The sequence below is a fragment of the Bidens hawaiensis genome, unplaced genomic scaffold (genome assembly GCF_021521415.1).
Source record: "Bidens hawaiensis isolate Kalapana, Puna unplaced genomic scaffold, B.hawaiensis_p1.1 tig00000055_1, whole genome shotgun sequence".
In the NCBI taxonomy this organism is placed as follows: domain Eukaryota; kingdom Viridiplantae; phylum Streptophyta; class Magnoliopsida; order Asterales; family Asteraceae; genus Bidens; species Bidens hawaiensis.
Window position 1 is genome coordinate 8,586,991 of NW_027491016.1, and position 26,455 is coordinate 8,613,445.

Consider the following 26,455-nt stretch of genomic DNA (forward strand, 5'->3'; position numbering starts at 1 on the left):
TTGTTTAGATAGTTACATTGGGTTATATTAAACATCACAAATTATGGATTACATCAACACAGCATGTAACTTTGTCGTCAAAATCTATGGCCATCTAACTTTTTGTCTCATGATGGATATTATAATATTCTATTGTTAGTTACAAATTAAGAGTCCCTACTAGGAATGATCTTTTGGCTATAAATTTGGCCCCAAATACTACCATTTGATCTCCACTCTATTCCCAACTCTTTGAAGGTTTGGTTAATCATGGATATGGGTCAAGGAGAGATGCAAAATGTAGGCTTTTTTGGCCTCTACAAAGAATCTATCAAAACCATCGTCTCATTGAAGAAAATATTTGCTCAAATCACCCTAACTTTCATCTTACCACTCTCCTTCATCTTTTTGGCTCACATCATCATCGCTGATATACTTGATTGGCGTATTGAGCATTATGAAAGTAACGAATACCATTCCTATTATCGTCGTCATGCATCATCAGCATGGATTGGTTATTGGATCTTTAAATTTGTTTATTTGACCTTCCTCTTTCTTTTCTCTCTTCTCTCCACCGCTGCCATCGTTTACACCATAGCCACCGTGTACACGGGCGATGATGTGACATTCAAGAAAGTCTTGAAAATCGTGCCCAGGGTGTGGAAAAGACTTGCTTTAACTTTCTTGTGGACTTACTTTGGTTTCTTTATCTACAATATGGTGGCTGGATTGGTGGCTGCCATTTGGGTAACCACCGTATCCGACACCACGTTTGGCTTTGTCTTGTTTTGGGTGTTGTTTTCGCTATATTGCATTGGTTTTGTTTATATAACAACGATTTGGCAGCTGGCTAGTGTGGTTACTGTTGTGGAAAGCTCGTATGGATTACAAGCCATGATGAAAGGAAATGCTCTTATTAAAGGGAAGAAGTTGTTATCGTGGTTCGTATTCTTCGTGTTATACTGCGTTTTTGTGGGTATTTTGATCTTGTTTTACGTGTTTGTGTGGAACTATACGATTCTAACCATAATCGTTGGACTCATATGTCTCTTTCTACTTATGAATTTGTTTTTGATCGGGTTTGTGGCACAAACGATGCTTTACCTTGTTTGCAAGTCGTATCATTGTGAAGCGATTGATAAGGTTGGGTTGTCAACTCAACTAGGAGGTTATTTGGGCCAATTTGAGCCGCAGTTCAAGCCTAACAGGGATGTGGAGTTGGGGCAAGCTCATTCTCCTCCACAAGTTCAAATTTGAAATAGCAATCCATTATCACTTGAATGTTTCCATATGGTTTAAGCAATGGTGAAAATGTATTTGTGCAATGTAATGTAACTATGCAAGATTGAGATAACAACTATATTTAGATGGAATACATACATCTATTTACCAAATTGACCTTTTAATTTAAGAAATAATGTATGAAGTAAGACAAGTCGCTATGGGCAGGGTTGGGGCGCCTTCGGGCTGGTACACCGCCGAGGGGCGCTCTCAAAGGGGCGTCCACAAGGGGGGGGGGGGGGGTCTCACCAAGACCGGCGCCATAGTGGTGGTGGTGGTGGTGGGGGGGGGGGGGATTGTGGGCACTCTCCCCCTCTCATACACACTTTGGTCCTTAATTTATCAAGAACTATCAACTGATTATTTGTAGGATTGTGTTAATAATGTTTCAACATACTATTAAAGAGTTAATTAATCTTATTCTACAAGTACTACACTCTCACCCTAACATGATTATTTGACTAGGCATAGTAACATAGATCCATGAACATGTGTATATGATTATCTTGAAAGATTAAAACTCAGTTGTTGTTTGATCTTAAAGGGAGTTATTTCTTATTTTCATTCGGTCACTGGTAACCACATTGCTTTTAGATAATAGTAGATAGAATCAACACTCGTAAGGAGTCCTATTAAAACAAAAAAATACAACATAATATCTTAAACCATCAGAAAATAGATCGCAGTAACATAGTAGAACATGTTTGAAGACACAGAAATCCAAATTCCTACCATGATCCCTCAGCGCCAACTGTCGGGTTCTGAAAAGCAGCAAAGTTCCAAAAAGTCTTCAAAGAGTACGGTTGAGAAATAGTTAACCCTTCCTCTGTGATCTTCGCTATCTGTAATTTCAAATTTAACAAATCAAAAACGTTTCTATCACTACCTATGATTAAAACAGCATTATCGCAATAATAACTTAACTTTTAAACGGGCCATTTCAGTACTAGCTGAAGCGGTCCGGTTTTACAAACATAAACGTTTTACTTGTGATTAACAAGCAGCACTTTATGATAATAATTTAACTTCTGAATAAAAACGAGTTAGGATGCTGTATGTATTAAAAATATAATTCGAATGACATCAATCCCATAAATCCGTGACACATTCCTCTTTTATCGAATGTTCTGATATGACCCGTTTAAGATAAAACAAGATCCAACCGGGTCAAAACGTTTTGAGATAAAATACGACCCAAATGGGCCATACATGAATTCATACCTGAAGCTTATTGACAGCAGAACGATCACGATACAAAAGGTTACGCATGCATTTCTCCAGTAATTTGATGCCTTCCTCAAAAGTCAAATCTTCCCTCCATTCTTCACGAAGAATTGGGCGGGCCAGGTGGTTACTGAACCCGGTAGCAACATGATTGTCCTCAAAGTGTACACCAATCATGCTAACCTGCACATAATAACCAAATAATAAGAAATTTAAGCAATGCTCAGCGTTCCAAAACAAAACAACCAATAAAAAGAAACAAGAAATAAAACACATTCCAAGAACTTACAGATCCTAAATACTTCTTCCCGTTTTTTACTCCTCCGAGTACAAGTGAATTCCATAACGGGTCAAACTTGTTTCGGCGATTGTACAACACACGGGTTAGATAATTGTGCACCTCTTTCGGACCGAGCGAGTTCCCATCATCCCACATATTGTCATGCAAGCTGTATAAACCAATATTATAATTATTGCAACTTTGTCGTATCAAACTACAGCTTCTAAAAATTTCTTACATAAGTTCATCAAGGTAACGAAGAATCTCTTGAAAATCACTAATTTCTCCACTTGCACCAATCAGAGAATGTTTTCCCACTTGCTTCAACCGCTCCACACTCTTGTAACGTATAGTGGATCCATAGGACCCTAATGAAGACAAAAATCAAAAGAATTAATAATACAACTTTTACAAATGAGTTTATAATTAAGTATGGAGAAATGCCATTATCTATGCTTGGTTGTATGTTACATGAAAGTATGTTCATCATACAATACAAACTTACTTACTATCATCACATACTCATGTTTAAAGTTAATGAATTTAATGAATTGATAAAAAGGTATGCAATCTAACCTCCCATGTCAGCAGCCATGAGAATACCACCCTTGTATTTGATCCCAATAACAGATGTACCTGTAACATAGGGGTACCTATTTCAAAACAAGAATAGAATAGATTAAGCTACTAATCTAATTAGAAATTTGATAAAGAAGATTGAATTAACGGGCAAGAATTAGGGCAAAATAGTGAAGAAAGAAGTTGAATGATTGGTTATGTATTTGAAAGTGTTGAAGAATAGAGTCTGACTGACCTGGTGACAATGGTGGATCGAAGGTCTGGGTAGTGAATGCCGACAAGTTATTTGCAGCTTTAATTCTTCTCCAAGCAACACATACACAGGGGATCTCAGTTTTTATTCTTTTCACTTTCGCCCCCCGTATACTTTCGTTTTATGCAATTTCTGGTCAAACTTAATAGACCAAAAAAATAAAAAATAAAAACTTGTTTTTTGTTTATTTTTCTTATAAGAAAACCATATTTTAATAATTCAACCATAAACCAAACCGTTTTCAGCCCACAGTTTTCATAGTCTAAAATATAAAACCAGAACAGCGGAAATCGAACTAAACCCATTTTGAAAACCAAAAGGCTGAAATAGGACAGTTTTCGAAAATCTGAAAACTGAATTCTCGACTTTTGGTTTGGTTTGACCCCAAAACCGACCAACACGCATCCATAACGACCTAGCTGAGCCCTACTCGGCTTGTTTCTAGTTCTATTAGAGCTTGGCTTGTTTGTTATTAGTTAAGGCACAACTATACGCCGACACTATGATCAATAGCGATTTCAATCTTCACTTTCTTTGACAATAACAATTCTATTTTAATAAAGTGTGCTTTTCCCAACTCTCTAATCTCTAAGCTATCTTTTGCAGATATGTCTCCTATAAGTTCTCACTTAATCTCCAAATCATCCATAACCTTGCAAATGGATATTTCTCATTCCCAAATCGTAAGTACAATAGCCAAAACATAATACGCAATTCAAGAGAACACTTGTAGTGGAATGGGCTTTGGTAAGTGCCGCTCACTATGGTCTTTTTAGGCGGTACAACATCACCGGGACGGAGTTCCCGTGGTCATACGGCTTGCCGCCTCTTGTCTTGGGTCTTAACCCATGACTGGTGCAAGTTTTTAATAATTAATAGTACTTTTGCTAGTAATATTAATACTTAGTTATAAAACGGTATACCGTTAATTTCATCAAGGATTGGTGTAGTGTTGGCCAACCAAACCCTCAACTAGAAGGGTGCTATGCTATTAGGTTGAAATTAAACCAAATCCTAATTCTTGTTTGAATTTTCAAACCGGGTTATCATATAAACCGAATTTCAAATCCGGTTTTTTAGTCATATTTGAATGTGTAATTCTTGAATGAAATAGGTTTCATCTCTTTTTAGTAAATAAGTACATGACTTTCTTGAATAACTCAAAATCTAGTTTTTTGAATAACCCTAATATATATATTTTTTTCAAAATTTACTATGCCTCTCACAAAGGATTTATAACACTTGTGATCCCATTAATCAATATTTTAATAACTCAATACTAGTAAACAACCCAAAAAATAGTTGGAATCATTACAAATACAAAGGAGTACAACACTTGTGATCCCATCAATCTTTTAATAACTCAATACAAGTAAACAACCCAAAAAATAGTTGGAATCATTAGCACCACAAACCAACCGTTAAAAAACTGTTTTTCTCCCGCGAAAAAGCTTCCAGAAACTCCATTCTTTAACCTTTCATCTTTCTTTATTCACTGTAAAGGCGAATCACTCATCATGATCTCCATCTTTCTTTATCCATTTCCCATACATTTTATTCTCTGGAACTCAGTGATCCATCAGAAGTCCGACCAGTGTCTGTTTTGTGTAATAACCCCAAGATTATTATTGTCATGGTGAAAGAAACAGAGTATTATGATATTCTTGGTGTTAGCCCGCTTGTATTTGATGACGATATCCGGAAAGCTTACTATCTCAAGGTGCCTTTGCTTCGATTAATTCTGCAGTTTAGTTAAGATGCATATCATGTGTTTGATGGCATATCTTTATTAGTACTTATAGCTTGTTTTCCAGCTTTTACTTTTTAGCTTATGCTTATATTATAAAGTAGCTTATAGCTTATTTTCTATTATTTGATAAGCTCTTTTTAGGTGTTTGGATTAGCTTATTTTCTACAAGTTGATAAGCGCTTAATAAGTTGTTAAATCCACCATTCTTTAATTTGTTACAGTAATAAGTTGCTTCAATAATTATTAATCCCCCACCATTTGAGGGCAATGAGTAACTTACACCTTACACAAATAAACTTCTTCAAATAAGCTAAAAAACCATCTTCAAATAAGCTTCTTCAAATTAGCTTATATAAGCTAATAAGCATAAGCTTAAAAAGCTAAACCAAAAACCAAGTTAAGCTTATTTTTAAAAAAGCTAGGCCAAACACCACCTTTATGTATGAATTTTTTCTATATTTTATAAGACATTTTTGTTGATAAATTGTCCAGTTGTTTTAGTTTGTTAACGTTGTGACACTTTTGACCGGAGGATCAAGCATAGGTTGAGCCTCAACTTGGCGAATTACATTTTTTGTGTATTTTTTTTTTCTTCTTCGTTTTATATACTGGCTACCCTTGAACAAGTTTTTTTTAGCTGGCACTACCCCTCAACTTTTCTTCTAGATCCGCCGACTTGTTTGACTATGTTTTCATTTAACCAATTTGACTTGTTTTCAGGTAGTCATTAATTATTAAGTTGTTTGTGAAACAGGCACGCGAAGTTCATCCTGATAAAAATGCGGAGGACCCTCCAGCTGCTGAGAGATTTCAGGCAAGTTTTAAGATCTATCATTATAAACAATTTGAGTTATGTTGGAAAATTTGAAGAAATTAATTAATATTGTTAATAAGCAGGTACTTGGTGAAGCTTATCAGGTTTTGAGTGATCCTGTGAAAAGAGATGCATATAATAGGAATGGAAAGAGCTCCATATCGAAGTAATAATTTTCATTTTTATTTATTTGTAAATGAATTCATGGAATAAAGAAAACTATGTTGCAAATAAAGATTGCTTATATATTTATTTATATTATTAAAAGCAAGTTAGATACGTTCTTGCAATTAAACAATGTGTTGAGAGTAAAACAACACATTTTAAGATGATTTCTTGCGGATGCTGGTAAGGTTTTGATTAAAACCAGTTTTAAGCAAAACCAACCTGGTTTGACTTTTGTTGACCCACAAAAACCGGTTAGCTCTAAGAACCTGATTTGTGCACATCTACATTCAGTTACATAACATATCACATACAAATCAATGATTAGTAACATTATTCGATTAAGCGTCTTCTGATACATATTTACGTGTGATATATATAAATATTCTTACATTTATCATCATTTCGCAGGGACACAATGCTTGATTCAACTGCTGTTTTTGCTATTCTTTTCGGAAGCGAGCTATTTGAAGACTACATAGGGCATCTAGCTGTGACAACAATGGCTTCTGCAGAACTAGTTAATGAAAATGACTCCCCACAAATACTGCATGAAAAGTTGAAGGTTAGAAGTTTATCAAAGATTTCAGAATTAAATAGTTTTAACTGCCATTTTGTATATTTACATATAGTGCAGACTATTCAGAAGGAAAGAGAAAAAAAATTAGCTAGATTGTTAAAAAACTTTATTCACCAACATGTTAGAGGTGATAAAGAAGAATTTATACGCCATGCTGAGTCAGAGGCGGAACGATTAACGCAAGCAGGTACTTCCCCATTATTATTATTATTATTATTATTATTGTCATTATTGTTATTATTTACTATTATTTTGTCGTTATTAGTATTTTTGACGGATCTACATCCCTAAATTATAAATTCTTTTTAACCATATTGCTGACAGCATTTGGAGCTAATATCTTGCACACTATTGGATACATATATGAAAGACAAGCTGCACCAGAGCTTGAAAAGAAAACAGCTTACCTTGGGGTACCAGTTATTCCTGAGTGGGTTCGGAACAAAGGGCATTTTTGGAAATCACAAATTACTTCTGCAAAAGGTAACTTGTAAGGAATTAAAACAAAGGCAAATTGTTAAATTTGTAACCAACTTTTGTCACATTTGTGTTCCATATACAGAAAAATTAACTTTTAACTTTGAAAGCAAATAATTCATTAACTTTCAACTTTTTAATTGATGCAACTTCAAGAAGACCCGCGTCGGGGGTTTAAAACGGATGGAAGCGGGCCCGTTAGTGATGTTGAATCACAACTAAAATCCAGCAAGGATACACTCATGAACTCATTGTGGAAACTGAATGTAGTTGATATTGAAGTTACCCTTTTGCATGTTTGTCAAATGGTGAGTTGAAGTTTGGTATAAACTAGCATATTCAGTTATTCACTATTCCGTTAGGATATAAAAAGTATTAATGTATAAAGAGTGTTATAAAGTGTTTTTAGTTTATATCAAATAGGGATGATGAATATAACCTTAACATTTTGTAGGTGCTCCATGAAAATAGCGCCAAGAAGGAAGAACTTAAAGCTCGGGCGGAGGCTCTAAAACTTTTAGGAAAAATATTTCAGGCGAGTGGTCTGCATTGTTTTATTGATTGATTGCTTAACATGTTTTAATATATTCTGATAACTTAATACAACTGTATAGTGCATGCACTTTTTTATACTTAATTACTAATATGCTTATATTAGGGTGAAATCAATTGTATCTACTAACGTGATTATCTAGTTCTGTTAATAAGCATAAGTTAACTTGATTTGATGGTGTTGTTTGTTACTGTAGAGAAAAAAACAAGCACAAAGTTCTGGGACATTAATGAAGAAAATCGCTTCTAATATTGATGATGATACAAGCAGCTCAGACAGTAGTGATGATGAAGATCGACCAAGAACATTCAATTGTCGCTCCCCTTTCATTACACAGGTTTGTTTCTTTGACAAGCTTTCATGTTAATACTATTTAGGTTATTCTACTCGCTACCAAACGGTATTGGATTGAACCCATGGATATCTTAAAAAGACTGGTTTTGTTATAAAGAAAAGAGTCTTATAAAGATCAATTATTCTGATTCATGCATTTCTTGAAATATTCTAATATAACAGTGCATTCCTTGCTATGATGATTAATGCTAACTGTGACATGCGTGCGTCATTTTTTGTTTGGTAAACGTAACAGGGAATCGGTAGATTATTCAGATGCTTGTGTAATCCAGCATATTATGTGGATGATGATGAGATTGTGTACAAGAACAACAAATGATTCATGATTAGTGCTTTAGTCTTTACTTCTGGTTGGATTGTTCATGCAAAAGCACAAACAGATTGAAAATTGAGGTAGCAAAGAGCCGATATATAGAAGCGAATGCTGTTTGGTTGATTATGCTACATTGATGTTTAACTGAGCATATAAAGTTGGTTTATACTTTTGCCTTTGTTTTAATCAGGACAGTGTGTTGTTAAATGAACCACGAATGCATTCGGTTTCTTAAGAAAAACGTAAACGTCTTTGTTTCAACTCGTTTGCTTGATTTATATAGTGTGTGTTTGATGATCAAAAATTCAAAGGGAAAGTTCACTTATGATACCAATGTCCAAACATTAACATAAAACTTCAGAATATCCGGATGATTGTAACATCAAAAAACTAACGGCCCAACATTGCACTACTTGACCACCGACGGACACTCAATAAGCATGATTAGTAAGTGTGTTGACCGCACGATGTGCTTGGAGAGCGCATGCACAATGAACTGAAGTCAGATTCAAGCAGCCGCTTATAATAAGTGAATGTCTACCCGGGCAGGTATGAAGTGCTGGAAACGAATCACAAAGTGCCTGGACTGCTGGCGGTGTTAGGGCGGTGCATTGACTGATGTTAAGGTTCATGAGCCCAGACCCTTCTTCGTCCCTGGTTTTAACCGAACCCCACACTTGGTGCTTGTTTTTGGCTCGACTGTGCGCCAACGCGTATATGGCTTGATCGGTGATGTTTTGACAGTAGTAGAGACCCAGAGATCTCAGGTGTGGACAGTTGTTTGCTAATGCTATCACACTCTCATCTGCACACAGATCAATTGAAAGAATCATCGACTTAAATTAGTGTTATTTTTGGTGGGCGATTCATAGTTATATAACTAGTTTAATACAATTCAACGATCTAATGGTTCCTTTTGGTCAAACTTTAATTGTTGAAATTATTTCGACCGATGTTTGATTACCTGTTATAAGAACACAGCCACACAAGTCTAGTGCACGAAGATCATGACAGCCATACGCTAAGCTTGTTACTCCATCATCACCAACTTCCTCGCACCATCCTAGGTTCAATGATTGAAGTTGACTACAGTTATATCCGATTGTCTGCACGCAACAGTAATAGATAAACCCGTGGTTATGTCGCAATGTAGCTGGGTCAGCAGGTTGGGCTACATTTTACCATATTGATCTAAGAAAATAGATTAATTTTTAGGTTCTTTTTATTAAAAATAAATTTAAGTTCCATAATATGGATTAAAATAAAAATAGGTAATTTCATATATATTTCTAAAAAATCAAAATTTCAAATGTATCTAAGTTCCATAATACCATATCCATCTTTTTAAACCCCTAAAAATATCGCCATTACCAATATCAAATATATAAAAATAGTTACTTATAACATGAAAAAAGTAGTTATAACATGTTTCATGAACACAAAACTGTTAACAAGTAACTATAATATGATATTGAAGTTTAAAGAGTAAATTTAATATTTTGAACATAAAAACGAACTTTATGAAATTTCACTCCGACATGTTAAAATATAATGATTCGACTGATCAAAATTTCTACCTATAAGTAGTTCAAAATCCTAACAACAAAAAAGTTTGATTATTGGTATACCTTCAAGGCCTTATCAGATGCAGCTTTAACACATCCACAAAGATTCAAGATTTTCAGTTTCTTGCAATAACTACTTAAATATGCAAGTGCGTTGTCACTAAACGAAGAACAGCCACTAATAGTGAGCTTAATAAGATTTTGACAACCGTGTGCCAAAGCATATAAAGATTGATCACTAAGTTTGAAGCTCTTGCTGAGGTCAAGATCCTCCAAACCATGGCAATTATTTGCAATTGTTTCAACCGCATTATCAAATAATTGTGGTTTATCTTGGCGAAGGGTCAAACTCCTTAAATTTTTTAACTTGGGAGCAAGAGAAAGGACCAAGTTGTTCATGCTGTTTTTGCACCTACAAAAGAAGAAGAGACATAATGAGAAACTTACAAATTTTCTTGATCATGCGGTTATCAAAAGCTAAAATGGGAAAAAAAAAAGAAAAGAAGGTACAGAGTCATATAAAAGGAAAATATTTAGGCCCGCGCTCCATTTTGGTATTTCAGACTAGTTTTGTAATTTTCTCACCTATCACAAAATTATCTTACTATCTAATCTTTTCATGAAGTGGCTTTTCATAATCTATTTGTACAAGATATATTGGTTGTGTGCACTTTCAATTACCAAACAAACATATGCATGAATTACAATGACGACACTATAATTAAGTATAATTATCAAAATAAACCACGCAGCTTCAATACATTATTATTCTATGACATGGAACTATAAAATATAGGTGCTTATAATGCATATCAACTTATAGCAAACGATAGATGCAAACAGGCCGATTAGGACATGAAGGAATTTCACATAACACTCCAACCATCTCTATTATTACCAAGTTGAAGAACTATTGGTGACAGACTAAAGTTTCCATCTATTTCTCCTCTTGCTATTTATTCATAACTTTATCTTGAATAAATCTGCTTTTTGTAGCCAAACCTATGGTAGCTAGGATATTCTAAAAACAAGAACATGATCAGAAAGAAAAAGACATTACAACAATAAATCCACAAGAAATAAACTCCAGGAAAAATAATGTATAAAGTGTAGCTATAAACATAAAATAGTGATGGCTAGAAAACTTTCTAATTCTTTTAAAGAGTTACCAACACTAATTATGGGTCAGTAAAAGCTATTATGTTAGAATCTCCCAACTAAAGATGGGTACTTTTAACTGGTTATATAGAATTGGGTCGATTTAGGTAAAAATCTAGATATCTCCAATAGCCTTATTCAAAAGATGAATTGATTGATTTATTTAATAGGGTTAGGTTAAAATACAAAGTAAGCAAAAAAATGAGAAGTGCGAGAAGTAATCTAGTCCATTGATCTTAGATTTGAATGGTTGTGATTAATTTGAGAATAAAAAATGATGGAAATGGCATATATGGAACAGCCCCATGAAAAATTTATAGACGTTTAAAAATGATTGGGGAATTGACATGTGTCTTGCATATGACTAGAGAAAATATGTGTTTTTCCTTTTTTTGTCCTTCCTCCTTTGGTCCCCACTTGACACATGACAATAAATTATGACTTCATATCCTTCTCATTTTTGTTACCCTTTATAGAATAACTCAACCCATTGTTTAAAATAGTCAATTAACTGTCAACTTAAACCGAGACAAATGAGTATGCTTTGACCCCCATCCTAAAAACTTATATTTTTAACCCTCTGGCCTCCACCCATCCAGCAAACCTATCTTTTAGCCCAGCCCGTCCTCGAAAGTTACCTTCTAAGTCCGCCCCGTCCTTAGAAAGTTACTTTTCAGCCCAGCCGGACCTAGAAAGCTACCATTTTCACCCAGCCCACCCCACCCTTGAAAGTTACATTTTTAGTTCGGTCCATATTAGCTAGAAAGTCGCATTTTTTAGCCCAGTTCATCAAGTCCACCTTTCTAGCCCGGCCCATCCTTGAAGTTTACCTTTTTATCCTGGCCCATCCAAGAAGTTCACAATTTAGCCCGGCCCATGTCCAGCCATCCTAGAAATTAACAACTTTAACCTAGCCCATCCTAGAAATTTACGTTTTTAGCCTGGCAGGCCAGTTTCGACCCATCCTCGAAGTTTACATTTTAACCAGACCAATTTCAACCCGTTCTAGAAAATTACACTATTAACCCGTCCTATGTTATAAAGTTACATTTTTAGCCCGGCCCGAGTTATAAAATTACTTTTTTGACCCGGCCTGCTTTCACTCTTCTAAGAAGTCATCACGTCTTCCTACCCATATCCCAGTTCAACTACACTCAGCTAGGGAGCAACAAATAGAACAAAACAATGTCCAAATCAACTAAAACAGCTCAAAAGTATCTTGTTCATTTGCTCACTCATAATAAATGGTAAGAATCACAAGCATAAAATGCTACATTAAAAACCCTAAAAACTCAATTAAAATAAAGCAGCACAAACACACAAGTTCATAAATTAATCACAAGAAATAAAGCCAATGAGCTAGTGGTGGCGTGGTAAGGAAAAGACTTGGTGTTTCATGTGACCCAGGTTCTATTCCTACCCGCGTCATTTAGTTTTAGAGGCACTAGGGTTATAGATGGGAGTTTAGTTTTATCAGTTTTATCTCATAGCACTGTCAGTGCCTTCAGACGACACTCGTGACGAGTGTTGCGGGCGTTGGTCGTAGGCGGGGGTTTTTCCAGGATGGTGGTAGCCCATTTGAAGGATTACTAGGCCGTTAAAAAAATCACAAGATATAAAAGATGAAAGAAAGTAGCCACATACCAAGATAATGAAATATGAGTAAGTCCCCAACAAATAGCATCTCTCCATCCACAGCAAACAGCCGAAGCAACTATGACCGTCCGATCATCCAACAAAGATACAACCCTCAGCAAAAGCTCAGCCGGAATCTCACTCCAGTCTATGACTACCCTCCTGCCACCCATTCTCCCACCTCCGGCCATCATCAACCTCTCAAAACACACCTCAAGTTCACCACCTTTCATCTCTAATATATATGTTTATGTGATCAGTAATTAATCTGCAGCAAGAAATTAAAGTAGAAAACAGCAGTAAGATATATATTTATTGGTTTTATGAGCATCAAACAAAACATGGAGTAAAAGATAAAACACATACCAAGAGCGAGCTTTGGTTCTTGGTTATCTTCCTAGGTTTTATGGAGGGAGAAAGACCAACTACACGTATGAATCCACGTGTAAGCTGAAAAGACTGCGACAATTTTGAGGTCCAATAAATAACTACTTGGTCTTAAATATTATTATCTTCTCTGTTCCCATCAGTTTTTTTGGTCTCAATCTTCTTGATATTATACGATGTTTATGAAAACTTTATTAAATTTGTTCTAGTCGATTACTTGATTAGTTTTGTAATTTTGTTATATTTTCTAACATAGTTTAGATAAATCATCGATGCAACATTCAAACATAAAAAAAAAAAAAAAAACTTTTAAAAAATTGTCTAAACCAAAAGTTATTTCAACACAATTTACAAAATGTTTCATTTACATAAAAACATTGTATAGATTTTTTAAATGCGTGGTTAAATTGGTTTCAAAGTTAAGATTTAAAGATTTCTCGTCTTTAATGCTGATAATATTGCTAAAGGGAACCTTATTATTGAATCGGTATGTATGGTTGAAGTGTAGAGCCATCTATAGGTGATCAAATCGGGTTGGTCAAAGGAACCGGAACCGGTTCAGAACCGGTTCCATTAGTCAACATCACTGTTTAAACCGATTCCATGTTCGAACCGGTTAGGGAACCGAACCGGTTCCCCAACCCTCGGACCCGGAACCGGTGGAACCGGTTCTGACCGGTTCCTAAACCGGTTCTTACACTGTAACCGGTTCCAACCGGTTACAGTGTAAAAAATAATTTTTTTTTTCGTTTTTCGTTTCCGCTGCTCGTATTTGTATAACATGTTAAATAAAAAAAACAATTAACATAAAATTCATTTTATTTACTTTAAGAAGTTCAAAAAAAAAAAGGTTACATGTTTTAAAATATTCAAAAACAAACTAACAAAACATTAAACTTATAAATATAAAGTTGTGACATATTATTTCTATAAAAGCCTTCTTGTTCGTCGTAATTATTGAGTGGCGACTTATTCATCAGAATTACTTGTAGAAACGCCTTCTTGTTCGTCGTGCACTCGAACATCAAGTGGTGTTTCGTCTTCCAGAGTGGTTACGTGTTGAACACGATCGATTGAGTCCAAGTGATCCTTCAAGCAAATGCACATCTCCACCGACTCCGAATTCAGTCTTGTTCTTCTCACCGATATTACCCTGCCACTAAGAGAAAAAGCAGATTCCGAAGCTACCGTAGAAGCTTGGGCGGTTAGTAAATCACGGGCCATGGTGGCAAGAATCGGAAACTCGGTTTCCTTTACCTTCCACCAAGCCAAAACATCAAAAGTGCCATATTCCTCTTCGGATAAACCGGTAGAGAAATCATATGCACTATACCTTCCTAGTTCGCTTGAAGGGGTGTTACCCCTTTGTTTTTTAGCCGTTACGTTGCGAACGGTGTTCATAAGGCTAATCATGGGGTCTCGTACTCTAGGAGCACTTGAACTTGATGAAGACCCCCCCGGCGTAGGCATGTGTATGTTTGACCCATATTTATTTATATAAAAGTCATACATAAATTTAAAATTCAAGTTAAAATCATTTTGTGCCTCTGTTGAAAAGTTTGGGTCAACTTCATGCATATCTAAGGCTGAAAAAATTTCGTCTATCACACATTCAACCCCCGTAACATTTAACATTGGGTTTAAAGCGGCGGCGCAAGTAAAAATCGGTGGCAATTCAAGAAAGTATTTTTTTAATTTAAACTTCATTGGTAATATGATGTTTGAAAACATTGGACTTTTATTTTCAAATTCTTTAAGATTGTTAACGATTAAAAATAACTCCGAAAGAACCAAGGGACTTGTCGGATAATACGTTCCCGATAGTTTCGTAGTTGATGTTTTAAAAACTTCAAGAAAAGTCGATAAGTCATTGATAATTTTCCATTTCTCATTTGAAAAGGGGATTGCCAAATCATTCTCGGCAAGACTAGAATGAAACATTTGTAAAGTGTCTCTTTGTTTCAAAGCACTTTGAAACATTATGCAAGTGGAATTCCATCGATGAGGTACATCCCAATTAGCTCCCAAAGCTTTTCTTCCGTTTGCGTTTGTTGCGACTCGACGTTCTGTTTCAACGCCCTGCAATACGGTCTTTCGATGTGTTTCTTCAAATTTGAATTCGAAAGTGGGTTTAAATAAATCCCACAAAACTTGCACCGAGCCTTCAATGAATGGTCACTCAATTCAACCAAATCCCAATTGCACCAAATCTCTTGATTACGATTATGAGGTACAATACGAACGAAACTTGGTCCGGCGGTGGAACCTTGACCAACCGATGATTGTGAGGCAGCCATAACAACAAATATGAATATAGAAGAAGAGAAAACAAGAGATTAGAGAACTCAGAACGTTGTAATAGCGTTTTTTTGTATTTTTTTGCGTTCGGGTTTGCGTTTTGAGTGTTGTGATGAACCCATTACACCAAATACCTATTTATACTAGTAGTGGGGTGTTTGGGGAGCCAAAAAACGGCCATTTTTGACCCCAACGGTCAAAAAACGGCCATAAAACCGTTTCCCAACGGCTAGAACCACTCCAACGGCTATAACCGGTTCCGAACCGGTTCCGGTCGAACCGGTTCCAGAACCGGTTCCGGTTCGGTTCCGGTTCCTACCCGGTCCACCTCCAAACATGTCAAACCGGTTCCGGATCGTCGGGTTGAAACGGAACCGAACCGGTTCCTACGAAAAACGGGTAGGAACCGGTTCGGTTCCGGTTCGGTTCCGTCGAACCGGTTCCAGGAACCGGTTTTGTTGTCCACCTCTAGAGCCATCATCTGAGAGAGTCATTCGACGAGCTTGATTTATCTCCCATGTGATGGCCTAAGATGATTTAACGTGTGCCATGTAAGTTGTCAAGATTCAACTTTTTAAAATGATTTTTCACAATGGGTGTTGCTTTAGGAGCGACGAGTCAACGTCGTATAAGGAAAATCCATTAACCTAAGAATTTTGTTGAACAATATATGCCTATGTAACAAACAATTAAAAACAATGCATTTTCATATTTAAAAAAATGGAATTATGACTTAGGTGCTGTTTGTTTTTGCAGACATAAACTGTCTGCAAGCTGATTTCATCTGTTTTCATGTCTGCAACTGAAGATGTGGTCTGAAGATCTGCAAGCTGAAAATATAAGACTGTTTGTTTTTATAAGCTGATACTGTCTGCATAACTGTCAAACTTATCTCACAAGATAGAAGTCATTTATTCAAGTTACATCTAGTTTTTAGTCTTTGCTTGCCATGCCGATTTGGTTTTGGTGGGTGGTGGAAGGTGGTGGTGGTGGATGGTGGTAGTGGCGGCGGACGGTGGGTAGTGGCGGTGGACAATGGGTGGTGGTGATGGATGGTTTTGGTTGGTGGTGGACGGTGGTGGTGATGGATGGTGGTGGTGGTGGGTGATGGATGGTGGTGGTGGTGATGGATGGTGGGTGGTGGACGGTGGTGGTGATGGATGGTGGTGGTGGTGGCGGACGGTGGTGGTGATGGATGGTGGGTGGTGGACGGTGGTGGTGATGGATGGTGGGTGGTGGACGGTGGTGGTGGCGGTGATGGATGGTGGTGGTGGTGGCGGTGATGGATGGTGGTGGTGGTGGGTGATGGATGGTGGTGGTGGCGGTGATGGATGGTGGTGGTGGTGGCGGACGGTGGTGGTGATGGATGGTGGGTGGTGGACGGTGGTGGTGATGGATGGTGGGTGGTGGACGGTGGTGGTGGCGGTGGATGGTGGTGGACGGTGGCGGCGGGGTACGGGGGTGGTGGTGGCGGCGTACGGTGGGTGGTGGTGTTGGCGGACGGTGGTAGGAGCAGTGGATGAGAGGGTGGCTGCAAAGGGAGAAGAGTAGGGTTTTTTTGTGAAGATGTTTTAAGCAAGATTTCCTTGCTTTTCTTTTAAGATGAAAGAAGATAACTTCAGATCTGTTTTAAGAAAAAAAACAAACAGTCTTCAAGGGTAATGTCTGCGCGCCTGCAGACATTAGCTCCCTTGAAGATGTTTGAAGAAAAAACAAACACCCCCTTAGTGAATATAGATATTTGATCCGTATTGAAATTCATGTAGTTTGTCTCTTATTTTATGTCTTATCTTCTGTGTGAAGCGAAGTAAAATTTCAACTAGATCATCCTACCTTTGCTACCTACACAAAGTTATGGGATTAAAGGATTGAATGTTAAAATTTACTTTTAACTGCGTCATGTGTCATTGAGGAACAAATTAGGTACGTACAACTTAAAAGGGAAAAAACCAATCAAAATATTATATTAGGTAATAAATCACTAGAGTAATTTTCTTATAATTTATTTATTATTTACTTTTATACAATCTTTAATATGATTAAAATAAATAAAACAGTAATATTAAAAAAATGCTAAATATTGCAGAATTTTAGAGAAAAAGAGATTCCATTTATGTCAAAATTCGAAACCGCCTATGTTGTGGGGAACACTAGGTTGTGAGTTGTGTCATTGAATATATCCATCTTCCCAATATTATTATTATTCCCATAACTTATATTTGGAACCCAATTGATTTGACCCCATAACCATACCATAAGTCCTCAAACTCTACAATAGGTTTGGTTTTTTTTTTCAACGTTTATTTGCATCACTGACATAAATCATTCATATTTCACTTTTACGAGGAAACCCGTTATTTGTAAGAAGTCCTTTGCCATAACTTGAAACCCCGCCCCCCGCCCCGCCCTTTTTTTTAGTTTTTTTTTTTGTCATATATGAGACCTTAAACCAAAGACCTCCTCTTTTTTATATAAAATCTTTATATATGAGATTTGAATCAAAAACCTCCTCATTTCATTTTTAGATAAAATCTTTGGATGCTTAATTCACCTCAACCACTTGGACTAGATATCATTTTTACAAAGAGAAAATATAAGCGAAGTTTAATACAAAAAATAAACTATTTATCTTTTAAATGTTAAAATTGTTTAAAGTTTAATATAGTTTTATTGTTAAAACTTTTATAGATTGTTTTAAGTTATCTAACTAAATAGTTATTAGCATTTTAATAGTCAATTAGTCACTAAATAGTAATTAAGTTTCATATTTCTTTCTTGGCAAATTGGATTTTAATAATCTCAAATTAATGCAGTTGACTGATAATAATCCTAACTTAAAAAATAGCTGTTTCCGGTCCCAACTTTCCCACTATTGTTTTCATTGGACCCCCCATTAAAAGAACTTAACAGCGTTAAGTTTTTTTCAAATTTCAAATTGATGTTTTAGGGCTTTCGTTCGGAATGAGGATACGAGTCGATATATATACAACTTATCTCAAATCGGTGGTTCAAACGACTAAAGGATGCTTCAATTCCGTTGTGTAAACTTTTAATTAACAAAAATCAAGCTGTTTTGGAGCACCGTTTCTAGGTTAGTTTTACATCAATTGATTCGTATCCTCATTCCGATCGAAAGCCTTAAAACACGAATTTGAAATTTAGGAAAAACATAATGTCGTTAAGTTTTTTTTAACAGAGATCCAATGAAAACAAGTTGTGTGAAAATTGGGACCGATGATAGCTATTTTTCAAATTGGGATTATTATCGGCCAACTTCATTAAGTTGGATTATTAAAATCCAATTCGCATTCTTTCTTTAGTTTACTTAATATTAACATTTATAAAATTGTCTCAGCGTATTGCAAAATATTGAAACTTTGGTGCTTTTATAATCAGAGTGACTATGATGGAAAAATAAAGAAACTTAATTACTATTATGCCCTATATTCCTTTTTGAAAATTTTAACAACTTGATTACTATTTATGAAAATTTAAAAATCTTATTATTAAGTAATGCTTAAATTGCAATATTTAAGACCGGCCGTAGTGGTGATATCATGTGTTGCTAGAATGGTGATGTGGCCGCCTAATCATCGTGTAAACCATTACACAATTTTGTGATATGGCCGTAAAGCAATGTTTCGTCATGCCCTTTGGGCTTTGGTGAGCGTTTGGACTTACAAATAAATATTATTTATAATTCTTTGTGTGTTCATAATTTAAAGAAAAGAGAAATTTGAATTTTAAAATCTTCTCTCTGTTATAATTATTTTTGGAAATTCAAAAAAAATATATAATTATTTAGTTTTACACCATACAAACCAACAATTTTAACCATCTTCACCATACTAAAAAATAAAAATAAAAAAATACACCAACTCTATATTCTCTACATCTTTTTCTCGCCTTGAAAATTTCAACCAAAACATCCTTGCGATGAACGAATTCGACCCACCAACCCGCTTTATGTAAACATACGTGCCGCTAATGATTCCAACAACCCCGTACTGCTTCAATGCAAGCATCAACAAAATTGTGTGCCGACCTCTACCCCAAACCCCACAACCAAGACCTAACTTCTTCCCATCTCAGTGTATACCTGAGACCCAAACACAACCAAGACCTGACTTCTTCAATGCTGGAGACCCAAAGATTATGTTATATTCGAGCAAAGGAATAACAAAAACCGTGCCAAAAAGTAGTTCTTCTTCTTTTTTTCTAAATGGTCTAGTATATATATATATATATATATATATATATATATATATATATATATATATATATATATATATATATAGGATGAGGTTCATTTCAGAAGTGTTTTTAGGGAGAGAAGTGCGAGAAGTCATTATAACCAATCATAATTTTTCTTTTAATTTTATTTTTAATTTATATAGAAGGGTATAGTTGTAATCTCCACAAATTTGTGTATATGGTAACTAGTAAATGTTGTAGGCGGTTTCAAATAACAATTTATATTTATTTTTCTTAAATATTTGCAAGAGGTTACTTAATTAAAACATGAAATTATTTATATATGCTGTACATGAAATCCAACATTTTAAAATAAGTATAATACATATCAAACTTATGAGGTTCATGAAAAGTAACATAAAACGAATTTTTAAAATTCTTATTTATCTTTATCTCCAAAATTATTTAACACCTTTGCAATTAATCCAACCTCATAGTGTTCTAACCTCTCGTACATTAGATAAAACACATATCAACACAAATCAACAAACAAATCTACGTTTTTATTATTATTTTCTTTTTATAATGAACAAACAACCATTTTTTTAATTTTGAGTTTAATCATGCTTTATTATAATATATTCATAATTCAAATTCCCATAATCGATATTGTTCTATTTATAGATTATCAACAAACAAATATAAATCTATTTCATTTTATTTTTAATTTCAATATTTTTATCTAAATGGCGTATACACACTTCGAAATAGCACCTACACAGTATATAAATAAACCTACACACGATAAAAATTATGCGTACACAATTCGAAATACCTCCTACACGGTACATATATGAACCTACACATGATAAAAATTATACATACAGAATTCATAATACCACATACACGATACAATTTATGAACCTACATAGCACATACATGAACCTACATACGATAAAAATTACACAAGTAATTCAAAATACCACCTATATAGTACATAAATGAACCTACACACGATATAAGTTACACATACAAAATTCGAAATATCACTTACACAGTACATATATATGAACCTACATAATACAAAACAATCATTTATTTATTACATTAAACTACATATAATAAATAACGGATAACACTAATAACCTACATTTGTAAAATTTTCACATATACATTCATGATACCACCTACACAATACATATAAACCCTACACAGTATAAAATGAACTATTTTTTATTTTTTATTCTTCACATTAAAGTACATATAATAAATAATATATCATATTAATAGCTTATAGTTGTAAAATTTTCACGTACACATTCATGACTTTACATACACAATATATGAATATGTGTAGGCAATACATGATATTTGTTGCATTTGAAAAAATATAATTGAAGACATTATGGTATTTGATTAAAATTATATTTGTTTTAACATTAATTTGATTAATAGTATCAATTAAAAAAATTAAAAAATTTACATGTAACTTTTAATTAGTTAGTAATAATAAGAAATAAATGATATTAATGATTTAAGTTACACTTTAAACACTCCACAAATCAAAGACCTAACTACCCTTATTGATTAAATTCTTGGTAAATTGGTATCCTCATAATTACTAGTTACCTTAACCAATCTAATCCATTGATTACACATAGCCAATGTTAATATATGGTTCAGATTGATTTCTCGCACTTCTCGTTATAACTTGACTTCTCGTATGATCCATCTCCTATATATATATATATATATATATATATATATACTATTTATTTATTTATTTCAAGTGCAGTCATATTTTTTTTCTTTTCACTTCAAGTATCATTTTTTTTCCTATGTGTTTGTAACTTTTATTTTAGTAACATATTTTATTATTTTATTTTGTGATTTTATTATTTAAAAATTATTATTTTATTAAATAATAATGTATTAATAAATAAAAAATGATGAGTAATAATTACAATCAGTTAAAACCACTACGCTTGCTAGTGAAATTATTTTTCATGACGATTAGACGATATATTAACTAAATAATTAGTTAAAATCAATACACATAGTCTAATATAGTTATTAGTGATTATATAATCTGGCTTTAAAATATGTTAATATTATTATTACTAACCAAAACAAGTTTAAAGAAAAAAAATGTCTAGTTTTTTAATACTAGTGAACATTTTCTGTTCTTTTTTGAGCAAGTTTTAACTCTGTGGCAGCCTTAGTCCTACCAATCATTAATATCTGAATTTGAAATCTGAGAATAAATTTAAACCGTTCATTATTTATTTGATGTTCCATATACTCGAAACCAGGATCACCCAAAATAAAACTCATAAAGAAAAACCCCTTAACCCTCGTACATGAAACCAGTAAACTTTTTCTATGGACACAATGGAGTCAAAAGCAAATAAAGCAACATTTCCTCAAGATGATAAAGCACTAGTACTAGCCTGATTGATTGAGTAATGGCAAAACTTTTACACAGTATTTTATTTAATAAATAATACTTATATAATAATTATATATTTTCTCTCCTTTATTATCTTTTCTAAAAACCAAGAAAAGAGCATATTATGATTAACTCATAATATCATAAATGTGATTAATAAATCTAAAAATCATGACAAATGATAAATATATTACGATTCACTATCAACACGATATTAAAATTTAAAAGGTTTGGATGGTTCTTGAAGCTATCATAACCTATTGAACCACACTCGATGACGCGTGAGATAGAGTTAATTGGATAGAATTGGTGATGGTGTCAAGGGTCCCATCTTCTTCAACGTTAGAAAATGAATTTCGTTTTTACTTTTATTGAATACCTATCATGTGGATCACTTCATCATAATGAACATACATTTCTTGTGAGGTCCACATAAATCACTTATTCACTCAAACCATTCTATGAATTTTAGCCCTCATCGTATTGGAAGCATCATCGCATAGTATGTCAAGTCAAACAATGACATGCATTCGGGAAAAAAAAATCTGAAACTTTCAATCAACCATTCAACAAAGAAAAACAAGTAACTTTTGATATATGTGTAAAAAATATTTTTTATAAACACGTAACTATATCGTTTACATAGAATCACGTAAATGATAAATGGAGATACATGCATACATACCTATATCCTTGTGTATTGTTCATTTTTTGCATATGTGATATAAGAGTTTATAGTATAGGCAATAATTAAAATAATTTAAAATAATATTACACGACAATAATTAAAAATAATACTAACACTAATAACGCATTATATACGATTTACAATACTATCTAATAGAAACACCCTTCTTAGAATATGATTGGTACCCATTTGTACCCATTAAGCACCCTTAATCTCAAAATTATCTCTGTCCAACATCTTACACTTATTATATATTATTTTTTAATAGATAACATACTATAAAAAGTTATAGGTATTGATAATGCCTAACAAAAAGCAATTTCATTTATATATACTAACTAGTATTCAACCCGCCGTGTTGCGGCGGAGAGCGTTACGGCGGATGTCAAGATGTGTAACGCTCATTTTCGACAGCTTTTGTGTACAATACTATAAACCCATGTAAAGAGCCAACACATCACTCTCACTTCTTCAACACAAACGCTACCCTGCTAGTGTACATTCAACCCAGCTTACAAAAAATCATCCTTCTCAAGCAACTTCAATACATTAGCATCATCATTATCCATAGAAAACACTATTGATCTAAACTCATACTACCTGTTCAACTCACTTGTTGCTAGTGAGTACCATAGCCACCATACGTTGCAACTGCACCATACATGCTTGGTGGTTGCATAGCATGCCCATATCCACCATTGAAGAGGTAGGTCCCAGCAGAGCCCAGTTGGACCCGCAAGACTCACCTTGAACAGGGACGTCTGCGCAACGACCAACTGCTCCAGCAGGACCCACCATGCTCAGAGAACCTTACGCGCAGTACGCCAGCTATACCCGCAGGGAAAGCCTCCCAATGGTGAAGTACCCCGCCTGTTCCCGCAGTTGCGGATACAAGCCATCAGGGAAGGCTACCCGCACTAACAGCAAGGCTACACGCACAAGGCACTAGCTACTTCAGTAGTCACATGAAGGAATGAGCAAGGCGGGAATACTCCCGCCTAAATGAGCCAGTCCGTATGCTTCTGGAAGATCTTTTGTACTATACCTACTAAGGTATGGGCAGAACAGACGATTTGACCAGAACAGCCCATGAACCAATCACAGGGTGACAGCTCACCGACAACAGTACGAGGAGGAGCACCCTCTAGTACTGTTTGTCACTATTAGCCGCTGCCTACTCACCAACCCTTACGATGGGACGTGCGCAGCCTACAGTTGGTGGAACAGTGCGTAGCCGGCAGTAAAGGAACAGTGTACAGCCGACTTTGTAGCTGTTGGCCGTAGCCTATCCACCAACCAGTATGGCCTGTGCGTAATCCACTGTTGGTGGAACAGGAATACTATTCAGCCGGCTGTACCTTCTAGGAAACCTACATTCGGCTATAAATACTCCAACACCTTGGAATGGTAAGGACATCATCTGATATCTCATTCTTATCTAGCAATCTCTTAATATACACTTATATTCAGAGCAATCTAGTCTGATTCTCACGCCGGAGGGTGGTCACAAGGAGGAACCCCCCCCCCTTCTCAGTGACGAGCTTACGGTGTCTGTTTTGCAGGTCACCTGAAGAATAACCTTCTCTGCTGGACCTCATCTTCGTGGGAAACATTACTTAACCCCCAGATTATCTATAATCTGCCCCGGGTCACTTAGTGTTTCTTCATTGGCGCCATCCGTGCATAAAAGCTAGAACTAATTCTTAGTTTTTTCAAAATTTCTGAAGAAATGGTTAACGTTACTCCGGCCCCAAGGCCAGTAAGTGACCAAGAAACCCCGGTGACCACAACCCCAGTAACTGGGAACACCGGCGGTTATACAAATCTTACGAACACTACCCCGGCTACCCAAGCCGGGGCAAGTGCAGTAAATATTCCACTGGGGTTCACTGATGCCCAGTTGGAGAAACGAACGAGGGTCCCTCGCCAAACACTAGATCAAGTTAAGGCGTGGGCCGAAGCACGTCAGAAAGAGTTCCAGGCTGAGTTGGATGAACGCTTGCGTTCAGTTCAACAGGCTGACGAATTCGGCAGTACTCGCCAACATCTCAATATGAACAGTGAGTGCGAGTACTCAGACGATGAGCGGGAAGAATCCGATACCGACGCAAACCCTCGCCATAAGGCAAAAGGGAAGCGTAAGGAAACGGACTTCCAGCCGACAAGGAATTTTGGGGAAGCCTTTAAACCAACAAATGCTGAGAGAAACCCGCGTGACTTCTCCAAAACCTTTAGACCAACTGCTGCAAATGCAGGAAAGTCTAAGTTCGCAAGGGACATTGCGGAAGCAATCGCCCCGAGAAGTGCCAAACAAATGTCCAACATCGGCACTTATGATGGTCTATCCGACCCAGATGACCACTTGAACAGATTCATTGCGGGGGCAACCGTCAGTAACTGGACGGAACCCACGCGGTGTTATATGTTCCAGATGACTCTGGTTGGAGCGGCCAGGGCATGGTTCGATCGTTTACCGGTCCACCACATTTATGATAGGGCGGACTTTCAGAACAAGTTCAGCCAGCACTTCAGCCAGCAGAGGAAATATACTGAAGAACAGTGGACGATCCTCAACTGCGTTAGAGAGGAGGATGAATCTTTACTAGACTTCATCACCCGCTTCAACTCCAAAAAGCTAAGTCTCGGCAACATAAGCGAAGATCTTGTTCGCGCCGCTTTCATCCAAGGCGCCGAATACCCAGAGCTTATCCGCACATTGACGGGTAAGGATGGCATGCCATCAACATGGGATGCCATCATGACGGCGGCCAAGCGCTTTGCGGAGACGGAGAAGCAACTGGGAAGGGATCTTCCCCAGAGTACACACCTCTACACGTAGAGGACAAGAGAAAACAATGTTCGGATCGCCCGGCAGAACAAAAAGAGGAAGCTAGGTATCTGGCAGTCAAGGGTAAACTTTGACACCTCATCCAGCTCTCACCCTCTTGTTGGCGGAAGAAATCACACACACCCTTCAAGCCAAAAGCACCGGTGGACGCCACTCACCAAAAGCGTCACGGAGATATTTGCCACTGAAAAGCTACCATGGCCAAAAGCTCCAATGATCCGGCAGCGACCTAATGCGGATCAGAGTAAATCCTGTGACTTCCACGGGACAAAAGGTCATAGTACGGAAGAGTGTACATCCTTGAAGGATATTGTTGAAGCATTCGTCAAGGATGGAAGACTGGCACACCTGGTGGCATCAATTAAGAAGGGAGGAAGGAACGACAACCGGTACCGAGGCAACGGACGAAAGCCCGTTGACATCAACATCAACATGGTTCATGGGAAGATCAGAGGAAGAAAAAGGCGAACGATAGAACCATGCGCGTGGAAGGAAGCCGAGGTGCGCTTCTTGCGAGTGCCAGGAGGACCCAGCAAAGAAGGCCCTATCGTCATCAAAAGCCAGCTGGGGCACTACATCACTTCTCGCACTCTTGCTGACAACGGCGCATCGTCAACGGTGATGTACAGGC

General features: G+C 36.1%; 3 protein-coding genes and 1 pseudogene across 4 annotated transcripts; 2 read left to right on the forward strand and 2 right to left on the reverse strand.

Moving 5' to 3' along the window:
- The first annotated feature begins 249 nt into the window (after positions 1-249).
- Positions 250-1,236, forward strand: LOC143545471 (uncharacterized). The gene has a single exon (XM_077037381.1). It carries the CDS (start codon positions 250-252, stop codon positions 1,234-1,236), a length of 987 nt encoding a protein of 328 aa, XP_076893496.1.
- Positions 1,237-1,832: 596 nt separating this feature from the next.
- Positions 1,833-3,413, reverse strand: LOC143537212 (proteasome subunit beta type-4). Its single transcript, XM_077031055.1, has 5 exons — positions 3,341-3,413; positions 3,003-3,132; positions 2,774-2,933; positions 2,482-2,667; positions 1,833-2,102 (listed from the first exon to the last, which is right to left on the reverse strand). Exons 1-5 carry the CDS (start codon positions 3,357-3,359, stop codon positions 1,989-1,991), a joined length of 609 nt encoding a protein of 202 aa, XP_076887170.1. The 5' UTR covers positions 3,360-3,413; the 3' UTR covers positions 1,833-1,988.
- A 2,790-nt stretch (positions 3,414-6,203) lies between these two features.
- LOC143545567 (chaperone protein dnaJ 10 pseudogene) lies at positions 6,204-7,399 on the forward strand (annotated as a pseudogene). The gene is made up of 4 exons (XR_013137461.1): positions 6,204-6,326; positions 6,737-6,890; positions 6,963-7,092; positions 7,230-7,399. The product of XR_013137461.1 is annotated as a chaperone protein dnaJ 10 pseudogene (transcript).
- Positions 7,400-9,033: 1,634 nt separating this feature from the next.
- On the reverse strand, positions 9,034-13,196 carry LOC143537315 (F-box protein SKP2A-like). Its single transcript, XM_077031137.1, has 4 exons — positions 12,970-13,196; positions 10,231-10,579; positions 9,567-9,708; positions 9,034-9,407 (listed from the first exon to the last, which is right to left on the reverse strand). The coding sequence occupies exons 1-4, from the start codon at positions 13,191-13,193 to the stop codon at positions 9,034-9,036; spliced, it is 1,089 nt and encodes a 362-aa protein (XP_076887252.1). The 5' UTR covers positions 13,194-13,196.
- Between the last annotated feature and the right edge of the window lie 13,259 nt (positions 13,197-26,455).

Bases quoted from the DNA above. Each gene is read 5' to 3' on its own strand.
- LOC143537212 (XM_077031055.1), bottom strand. The intron at 2,668-2,773 runs GTAAGTTCTTGG...TATTATGTGCAG, and splicing joins GGAAGAAGTATTTAGGATCT to GTTAGCATGATTGGTGTACA. The intron at 2,103-2,481 runs GTATGAATTCAT...TTGAAATTACAG, and splicing joins CTGCTGTCAATAAGCTTCAG to ATAGCGAAGATCACAGAGGA.
- LOC143537315 (XM_077031137.1), bottom strand. From the start codon at position 13,193: ATGAAAGGTGGTGAACTTGAGGTGTGTTTTGAGAGGTTGATGATGGCC. The intron at 10,580-12,969 runs GTATGTGGCTAC...CTTCTTTTGTAG, and splicing joins ACTCATATTTCATTATCTTG to GTGCAAAAACAGCATGAACA. The intron at 9,709-10,230 runs GTATACCAATAA...TGTTGCGTGCAG, and splicing joins CATCTGATAAGGCCTTGAAG to ACAATCGGATATAACTGTAG.
- LOC143545471 (XM_077037381.1), top strand. From the start codon at position 250: ATGGATATGGGTCAAGGAGAGATGCAAAATGTAGGCTTTTTTGGCCTC.